At 38.8% G+C, this 10,451-nt stretch overlaps 1 protein-coding gene across 1 annotated transcript; it reads right to left on the bottom strand.

Moving 5' to 3' along the window:
• Nucleotides 1–5,593: 5,593 nt before the first annotated feature.
• On the bottom strand, nt 5,594–9,034 carry LOC143889891 (ACT domain-containing protein ACR4-like). Its single transcript, XM_077394282.1, has 7 exons — nt 8,930–9,034; nt 8,701–8,746; nt 8,459–8,573; nt 8,307–8,374; nt 6,838–7,440; nt 6,438–6,542; nt 5,594–6,161 (listed from the first exon to the last, which is right to left on the bottom strand). The coding sequence occupies exons 1-7, from the start codon at nt 8,947–8,949 to the stop codon at nt 5,817–5,819; spliced, it is 1,302 nt and encodes a 433-aa protein (XP_077250397.1). The 5' UTR covers nt 8,950–9,034; the 3' UTR covers nt 5,594–5,816.
• Nucleotides 9,035–10,451: the final 1,417 nt, after the last annotated feature.

Below are 10,451 nucleotides of genomic sequence, written 5' to 3'. Positions count from 1 at the left end.
ATGCCTACTTAAAATTGAATTTTTGTTTTCCTGATTTCTAGGTCTTTTTAATGCTCCCCTCATTCCCACCTATTCAGGTTTCTTAAGTATAAAACATAGTTAGGGAGAGACTTGAGATGGTGGGAGTGAGAAATTGAATTTTTGTTGGTGGGAGTAGTGAGACCATCAGCAATCCCTTTGTAAAAATAATAGTGAGAAAAAAAAATACCTCCTTACAATTGAAATTTTGTTTTCCTGTTTTCTAGGCATTTTTCATTCTACCCTCACTCCCACCTTATTAGACCTGGTAAACGGGTGGGCCGGGCAGGGTTTCACCCAACCAGTACGGGTCCGGGTGGCATGGGCCGGCTCACAAATGACCCGAAATCTTACGGGTCATTATTTTGTGAACCCAGACCCCACCCATATGGGTCGGCTGGACCCGCAGGTCACCCAGTTTTTTTTTTTTGCTGTTTTTATTCCCACACTATAGTATGATCCAAACCATCGAAGTGATATAGTATGATCCAAACCATCGAAGTGATGGGCCGCAAGGTAAATAGGTTGTGCCCAAAATCATTTCCATAGGATGATCCTAGCCCTCTAATCTATGGAGGAATTGCATATTATTATTTATGGAAACCTTTATAAATTGGCGGGCTAGAATCATTCTATGGAAATGATTTTTCGGGCACAGCCTATTTACGTTGTGTTCCATCACATGGACTGTTTAGATCATCCTATGATGTGGTCTGTACAGTACTTTCTGAATAATACGGGACTATAAGGGCTTACACAATATAAAATATCATTCATTTGGGTTTTTGCGGGCGCCCGCGGGTTTACGCAGCCCAACCCAGATTTGACGGGTTGGGCTGAGCCTGGTCAAATTTCACCGGGTCTAGTGACCAAGACACGTAAATTAAGGGCGGGCTGGGTTGACCTGTGGGTCCAGGGCACTTTTTGCCAGGTCTACGTCTTTTACAGCTGCCCCCCCCCCCCCCCCCCCCCCCCCCCCCACCATAAATATTCCATGGAATACTTTTGTAAGATTGCCAATAAAGTCTCAAAGTGAAAACACCAAAAGGGTGGATGAGAAAAAACATAGATATTCTATGGAATATTTTTTCAAGGCTGCCAAAAAAGCCCCAAAAGGGTGGATGAATTTAACAGGTTTTCAATGACAAATGATGCCGTGTTAATAAGATGAATTAGGTGATTATAAGCAAACACTAATTTACATAATCTATCAATGCTTATTTAGTACATCTAACAGTAGATCTGATATTAATAAATTTCATCAACCATAAGAACCCATTTGAAAAGAAAATAATCGCAATTGAAAGGAAATTAAGAAGCATAAAAGAAAAAGATAACAAATAAAAATGAATAAAACACAGTTTTTTTGGAAAATTTTCAAAGTTCAGGGATTTTTGGAATAAAACAAAGAGGAAGATAGAAACGAAGAGATGCCATGATATAGGCAAGGAGAAAAATTTAAGGAATTTAACCGGGTAGAACTGACCCCTAAAAGCTACCTGTTAGAGAGAGGGTGCCCATTCCCTTATAACCCATCCCCATCTATTTTCACTTATCTGATGTGGGACTATTTGCTTTTGCGTGGTTCCCCAACAATCTTCACTTATCTAATGTGGGACTATTTCCTTTTGCGTGATACCTCAACAATCTCCCCCTCCACACGGAAGCAATGTGGACAATCTTGCCCCTCCATGCGGGGTTACCACGCCCCCTGAGCTCTGATACCATTTGTAAGGGGTAGAACTCACCTCTAAAAGCTAGCCATTAGAGGCAGGGTGCCCATTCCCTTATAATCCCTCCTCATCCATTTCACTCATCCGATGTGAGGCTATTTACTTTTGTGTGGAACCACAACCAAAAAGCCATTTCAATGTGAAAAGGCACAAATGTATATAAAAGGATAAAAAAAACTTCCCATTTTATGTGGAATCCGAAACTCCAGATTGAGAGAGTGGATTTGAGAAATTCCAAAGCATTTTTTTTACTCTTTAAAAGCCTTTCTAAATTCATTTTTACCCATTTTAAATTTTCTCTCTAGTGTTCTGTCATACTAGAAACACAGACAGTAGTATCTTGCATACTTGTCAAATTCAAAGGGCGATTTGGGGTTTGTTTCCGCTTAGTGCAAAGCGTCAACAAACAATTGGCGTAGAAAATACTAGGCTCCATTGTATCTTGGAAGCGAATTAGTGGTTCCCTTTCACACTACTAGTGGGGGTGAATATCGTCTTAAAGAAAGTGATTACGTGCCTTGAAGCATCTCATTTTCTTATACATCTCACCAAGATTCATCCCCGACAAATTTTCTCCAACAATATATTCAACACCATTGAATAACTTTCTAGTCGATCCGAGATCTGGACTAAAATTGAGAACCGATTCTCTCTAAAACTAATTATTGGACTCAAATTTCTATTTAGACATTGTTTGTTTTGGATTTTGAGAACCGATTGTTCTCAAAATCTAAAACAGTCATTGAGGAGGGTTTGAAAATTGATGTGAAAGACACGTGGCATACGTGGTTGGTGCTTGGTGATCGAAACCGTTGATCTGGTAGGCCATGACAAGATCACACATACATGTTGATCCAAACCATTCAGCTGTTGAGACTATGGATTAATTGTTATTTTATTTTCTTTACCTTTCGTTTATAATGAGCAATGATTAGTAGTGTGATTCAGACCATTTACTTGTTTGACCAAAAATAGCAAATCGAATCATAAAAAAATAATTACTATTAATGGGACTGGAACGATGATAAATTCGCACCCACTGCAGGATAATTCGCACCGCTTAAAACGTTAACTGTAGCAGACTTTTAACGCTTTTAAGGAGGGCGAAGTATCTTACAGGGGGTGTGAATTTATCATCACCCATGGCACGGACATCAAAGTGAATAAGTGGGTACAGGTATTATCAAAATAAGGGGATGCGGATATCAGTCCCTACTTTTTTGGCGACTTTTTGGAGTCCCAAAAAGTCCACCGACAGAATCTCACGCGACACCGGAGAGGCGGAAAAGAGTCTCTTCACGCCGTTTCACAAATACACATGATCAGTCGCTTTCCATCAGAGCTGTTCCTAGCCGTACATCTATGTCCACGTGGCATGATCTGTACCGTAGCAAACGCCGCCAATAAACAAGTGGATCGTGTCGCTTTTGATCTTTTTGCCCTTTTCTTCTGTCAAAAATTAAAAAGAGGCAGAGCCAAGTTGGCCACAGAATCACGTGCCACCGATACTCCAAAATCCAAATCCTCCTCGTAGCACGTGCTGATTTTCTATAACTCTAATCTTGACCCTTCATTAGGTGGGCCCTATCACGTGGATTGATCACAACTGTCTAATCAATGGCTTTCAATTTGACTGGTAAGCCAAAAAAAAAAACAAAGACTGGGTAGAGAATGCCAAGGATCAATGTTGACAAGTGGGTCCCACATGGTACCATTGATCTTGTGGAACATCCATGGTTTTAAATTTCGGACTTATCCGAAACTGAAATTTCAGCCGAAATCCCAAAATTTTGGTCGAAATTTGGTACACGCGCTCGAAATACTGTTGTTTTTGGGATGAAATTTCGACCGAACAAAATTTCAGTGACTTTGATCGAAACTTTCACAGAAATTACTGAAATTTCGGAAATTTTGACAGAAATTTTATACGTTTCGGCAATTTGGAGTTTCGGTCATTTCGGTTTCAGTCTTGACCGAAATCGGACCGAAATTTTGGATTTCGGTCAAGACCAAGACCATGAGAACATCCTGAAGCAACCCATGTGGTCTTGATCCCATGCGGAATGAAGGGTTCAGATCATGCTTACGCACATTTTCATTTCCAATTAAAATGACGAAAATGACCTTCTGTGTTTTGTAAGAATGGCTGGCTTGTAAAGGACAAGAATGTCATTTTCCAGGTCAGGATATTTATGTTCACCATGTTCTGACACAGGACGTTATCTCGTAACCCATCCACTTGGGAGTACAAGTTGGGAAGAGAATCTCTGAGACAGTATATTTTTTCAAATTTACACTGAAACTCAGTGTATACACAATCTCTACCGTCCGTTTATAATGGGTGCACATGTCCACGGAATCAATGGGACAAAAGTTATGGGTAAAAGTGAACAAAAAGAGTTCTTTTAACTGATTGGCACGTGCACCCATTGTGGGTTGAGAGGGGTTATACACTAAGCTTTGGTGTATAGTAATTATGAGGGGTGTGACTATCAAAACAAGGGTGGTGCTTCAATACCATTCATTGAAACAGATTCAAATTATATGATTGTGTTGCAGAAAATTAGGAGAGTTAATTAGGTGAGTTGACCCATCAAAACTCGGTCTCAACTCAACAATTGGTCCAAGTAAAACCTAATTTCTGGGCTCCAGTCATGACTTTTGGGTGCAACTGTCATATCAAGCTGACTCAGAAGGGTTCTTACACCACGTGAATCCAACAACTGATAAAAAGAACATTCCGTTCATGAGGGCCCATGTGAGACCCACCATGAAAGGACTAGAATTTTTTCTTGAAAGCGAAACGAAGATCATCAAAATTCAAACATATTTTTCAAATTAATGAGTTTTTGTCTCAGGAGTAATCCAATTGACCACAAGTAGTCCTCTTTGCGAGAAATTAATTATATGATGTGTGCGGCGGTGTAATCCCGTATGTTTTCAGAGAGTACTCGGAGGGTTAGGATCATCCTATGGAAATGATTTTAAGGGCGCAACCTATTTACAATGTGGCCCAACAACTGGACGGTTTGCATCATCATATGGAGTGGCCGTACTATATACTTTTTGAAAAAAATACAAGTTTATACGGCCACACATCATATAATTTCTCCGAAGTCAATTCGCTTAATGTCATTAGATGGTGTTCTTGTAAGGTATAGGGTGTTGTTATAAACATGCATATGTTACACCTAACATATGCATGTTTCAAACTTTAATACTATTCTTCAATCAAGTCAGGACCATATGACACAGATTCTTTTGAACGGGCTTAGTACCCGTGTCGGAGAGATGTCGGATTCCAATACTATAGGATTCTCCTTTGACCCTATGTCTTTTATCTTCTTTTTTTCTTAATATTACTTTCCACAACTTTATAATTACGGCATGTTTTTGAGTTTTATACATCAAAATAGTAAGTTCTTATTCGTAAATAAAACGCTATAACCTTGTTTTTCTTATAACCTTACTATTAAAAGGGTGGCCCAATGCACGAGGCTCTCGCCATCGCGGGTCTGGGGGGCTAGATGTACAGCCTTACACCCCTGCTTTGTAGAGAGGATGTCTCCATGACTTGAATCCGTGACCACCGGGTCACAATGGAGCAACCTTACCGTTGCGCCAAGGCTCGCCCTCTAGAACCTTATTATTATCCAAAAAAAATTAAAATTTGAGAATTGATTAAAATATCTCGACCAATCCAAGAATCTTTACTTTTGGATTCAGACACTCGTACCAGATAAGTAAAAAAAGGTGAAAAACTCCATGGTAGACCATTTCCTTGGAAGATAAGATATATAAGCAAACGAGTGACGCAAATTGTAATCACAGCAACCATTAGGTTCTCAGACAATATAAGTCAATTGAATGGTTACTTACATATGGGATTACAGGGCGATTACAGTACATTTAAGGCCTATTGATCCAAGATCGAGGTGAGGTTGAACGGACGATTCAGATATGATCTTACATTGCCATATCTATAACTAAAAGGCCTGCTTGAGCAAGCCTGGTTACAGTAATATTTACAGAAATTAGAAGCATCCATGAAATGTAATGCTGGCCTCAAGAGTAGGATCTTATCAAACCCAAGTTGTAGAGGAACTTCTCTGATCTAGACCTGAAAAGATTACCAAGAGAGAACTTGCCACTTTCTTGTGAGGGGGACTTTGAATATGCATCATCTTTCACATGGAGTATAGTCTCGCCAATTTCATTCCGAACCGCCTCGATTGTTTGGCTGCTGACTGGATTTCCTGCTGCATCTGTGACATAGAACACATTCACCGCTTGTGATCCCCTCGTAGTGACTTCGGCCCGAGTGACTGAGAGCCCGTTTTCTCTAAATATTCGGGTTACATCAGACAGAAGCCCAACTCGATCTTCGCTACAGAGTTCGAGTCTTAATCCCTGAATTATGCACCACACAAAAGTTAGCACCAGCCAATACTGATAAGAAAAGCCAGCGCAAACTACAGCTACTGATGTTGGCACCAATAGCATTTTAATAATTGCACAAACTCGGCTTGTCATTTCTTGTTTACACAGCTGTCAAAGGATATTACAGTTCCCAAAAAGCTCTAAGAAGCCATTTTAACAAAGAAAAGACAAGCTGAGTTTGTGCAATTATTAGAACATGGTAGTGCCAATATCAGTAGCCTAAACTAATCAGCTAACTGTTTATACCTCTGAAGTTCGCCTTTCGATAGCAGCTTCCAAACAATGAATTAATCGCTCCATCTCTGCTTCGGAATTAACAGGGCAACCGTCTATATGTCTAATGAAGTATTCCTACATTGCATAAATAGAGCAAAAATCACCAAAGACAACATATTAATTCACAGTCATGAATGAGATTAGCATCTGAATTGTAAAAGTTATAACATATTTTGTCTTGTTCATGATGTTTGCATATGGGAATAACTGAGATAAAAGAATATGTTGGTTATTTGAGATTGAATTCTAAATTCAGTACTTAGGAATTCTGCATTAGCATTTATATTTTAGCTTTAAAATTCCACAATTTTGCTCAAAGTCAGCAACAATAATAAAAATGTAAGCTTATTTATAAGGTAACAAAAGAAACCTGATAAGCTTCTGGTCCTTCAGCGATGACAGTCGCATGGAAGACAACATACTGCATATCTGTTAAAGTGCAGACAGTATCAAAGAGCAGTTTAGGTCTGTCCTTACACCGGACATTCACAACAGAGTACCCTTTGTCGATGCAATTCTCAACCGTCACAAAAGGTTTACTCCGCTCACTTGTAGTCTCTTGCCCATTCAAATTGTTCCTATCATAGTCACGGTCAGCATACATCATTTGATGAAGTCTCCTTTCCGTATGAGTCATACCCATAGAAACAGTTGTCTTAGCACCAAGTTTATCTCTATCCCCTTTCAGTACATAGCGGAGGAGTTGTTTGATCTTAGAAAGACGGTCAGGATCATCAATTGGTGACCCGGTGGTCTCATCGGTAACATAAACTACCGATGCCATTCTTGAATTATGGGTCCAAACCTCTGACGCTACGACATTGCATTTGAGGTCTGCAAGAACAGCGAAAACCTCAGAAAGCAATCCGGGTCGGTCCCTTCCGATCAATTCAATTGTTGTATGTTCAATAGTGGCCTGGACACCCACGGACCTTCTCAAAGATCGGACACCGAATGCTCTTGTAGACAATGACTGCAAGAAGGTGTAAAATTAAATTACCTTAGCATAGAGTCGTTTGGTGGGTATTCAAACAAAAAGTAACACATATTCACACAACAACCAAATCTTACACTGCTTCGAGCTCAAGTACAGCCATATTTTTTAATATAGAAACTTCAACATGGCCATTTAAAAAAAGAGAGAAACTTCAACACAAAAAAACAACTACAAATTAAATGGAATCACACTTGGTATTGAATCTCATAAATAAGAAAATGATTATAAGATATTAAATTAGCAACATAAGGCCTCAACCAAATGGTGCTCAAAGATTCGTCATGGATGTTTACATAGCTAAGAAGATTTCATTGCAAGGTGAAAGAACACAAAATCAGCCCAGTCCCAACAACAGAATGCTAAATAAAATTTTAAAAAAGAACAGAGAAAAAAACACAATAGTTAACCCCAAAATCAGCAAAAGAAATTCATAATTCATCTAACTCATTACTTCTATGGGGCTATATACCTCAATGAGAGACACCGTATAGTAAATTAAATTTCTAAGGGCTGGGTTAGCTACTTTGGAAAACCAAATCATAGATTTCATCACTTTGAGAAGACTCGACCCCAACATTTATTAAAGGTCCTCAGCTACCAGAAACAGGGAGCAGTGGTATAATATAAGCCATCTCTGATTGAGGACTAACATCCTCAAGTACTATTACATTAGAATTTCTTATTTTTTCTTTGGTGGTATCTCTCATAAGAACCTTCTAATTTCTGATTATTCTCAGATGGACTGACATCCTTATTTTTTCTTTGGTGGTATCTCTCATAAGAACTTCTTAATTTCTGATGATTCTCAGCAAGTAAAACAAGGGATTAGTACACAGTTTTACCTGTTGAATGCGGTCGATAACTTCGCCATCTGTTACCTTATTGCCATCTTGGTCTATAACATGAAACACTGCAAGAGAGAGAAAATAAAGAATCAACAGAGAGTGAGAGAGAGCACCAATAAAATAAGAACTATGAGAAATCAGAAACCTACCATCCATAAACCATTCTCCATCTGAAGAAATGTAAGCCCTGCTAATGGTAAGGTTCAAATCAGTCAAAACCTGCACAACCTCTAATAAGCTCCCATGCTTATTAGCACTATCAACCTGTAAAATTCAAAAAAAAAAAAAAAGGATTCTTCAGTTACAATATCATAAGAAATGTCCCATAACACAGAACCCAAAAAACCCATAAATTCAAACACCAGAACACACACAATGAATCATAAACTACCTTAACCAGAGTTGCTTTCCTGCTTGAACTATTATCTACAGTAACCCTGCAAAGCCCATCAAACCAAAAAGAAAAACACAAAAAATAAGACCCATGTCACAAAACACTTCAATTTTGAGAATTACAAACAAACAGCCCCAACCCATTTCAAATCAACAAGAACCCAGAAAACCCAGACCATAAAAACAAAACCCAATTCAAGAAAATGAAGGAACAAACAAATAACTACCTTGGTGGGTTCATTCGCATAACAAGCTTTTCATATTCATCATAGACATCTGGAGAACTAGACCAGCAATCGATAGAAAACACACACTTTCTCTCTGTTCTTTTTTCTTTTGTTCTATTTTTTTCTACTGATCTCTCTCTGACTATGTAGAGATATTGGTACCTGTATTGGTATATATGCGCGTGTGTGATGGTGGGGCTGTTTGGCTCTTGAGTTGGTCGAAAGGGGAGGTGGGTTTTGGAGGGACATGGAAAGGAGGACGGGGTGGTCCCCATTCTTGGATTCTAGGGTTAAGGTTTTGTGCCTATTTGTGGGCCATGCTATGATGTGGAATTGGTGTTTGTTGAGATGGTGTTTAGTCCTTTGGTCTCATTGTAGTTTTAGGTGTGTTTAGGCTTTTGGAAGCTCCTTAATCAAATTTAAAATGTGCCCTAATCTAGTATGACTGGTCTTACTGATGGGATCTTTGGCATTTGGAACCTCCATTCTCTGATTTAATATATGCCCAAATCAAGTATGATTAGTCTTAGTGATGGGGTCTTTGGCTTTTGGAAGCTACTTTTGTGATTTAATATATGCCCAAATCTAGTTTGATTAGTCTTAGTGATGGGAACTTTGGGTTTTGGAAGCTACTTTTTGTGATTTAATATGTGCGCTAATCTAGTATGATTAGTCTTAGTGATGGGATCTCTGTTTGTTTCAATCTCTTGTTAGTATGAGTGGAATCTCCATCTAGGCTATATATGGGAATCCATCCTAACTTCCTTTCTGTTCAACCTATAAAATCTAAACTTATCTTCTTCTTTTTGGTAGGTAAGCTGGGTTAGGCAAGACCTCTACCAGTGTATTAAGATGAAAAAGATATTACAATAGAGTACAGCACACCAACACTATCCTTAGATACAATATTTAAAATATAGGGAAAAAACAAAAGGATCCCATATGATTCAAATCCTTCAAACTACACCTATAGACAATACCTAATAAATAGCAGGATTTCTTAACATGTGTGTGTGTGTGTGGGAGGGGTTCATGGCATCTATGACTCATCTGGGTTGGGTTCTAATTATTAGAATAATCTTGCAAATATCAAAGGAGATCTTGGGATATCTAAGAGTCTTCTTCACACGAGAGAGAGAGAGAGAGACATTTTCATGTGCATGTCCCATTGGCATAAATGGAAAGAGAGTCATTTTCATGTGCATGTCCAGTTCATTTTCATGTGCATGTCCCATTGGCATAAATGGAAAGACAATTGGAGGTGTCACACTTCGTGCATCTTTAAAGAATTTACAAAAGAGTAATGCCAGCCAAACCGAAGTAGAACTAATTACAAAACAAATGCATTCTGACTTGCTCTATTTTTGAAAGTGCTTTAAACTAAAATAAAATGGCCGCCCATGTGGAGTTTAGGGGATTTGGTGCATGCATGTGTAAGGAGCCGTTCGGATCTTCGGGAAAAATTATTATGAAAAAATAATCCATCCATTGAAAGAAAATTCTAGGGTTCACTAAGGCCCTG

This window comes from Tasmannia lanceolata, unplaced genomic scaffold (assembly GCF_043159265.1).
Source record: "Tasmannia lanceolata isolate RefF3 unplaced genomic scaffold, GAP_Taslan_0.1 ptg000013l, whole genome shotgun sequence".
In the NCBI taxonomy this organism is placed as follows: Eukaryota; Viridiplantae; Streptophyta; class Magnoliopsida; order Canellales; family Winteraceae; genus Tasmannia; species Tasmannia lanceolata.
This window is presented reverse-complemented; position numbering and strand designations above follow the sequence as displayed.

Excerpts from the sequence above, each read along its gene's own strand:
- LOC143889891 (XM_077394282.1), bottom strand. The coding sequence starts at position 8,949 with ATGCGAATGAACCCACCAAG. Across the intron at positions 8,747-8,929 it reads ATGCGAATGAACCCACCAAG|GGTTACTGTAGATAATAGTT; the intron begins GTAGTTATTTGT and ends TGGGCTTTGCAG. Across the intron at positions 8,375-8,458 it reads TGGAGAATGGTTTATGGATG|TGTTTCATGTTATAGACCAA; the intron begins GTAGGTTTCTGA and ends TCTCTCTTGCAG.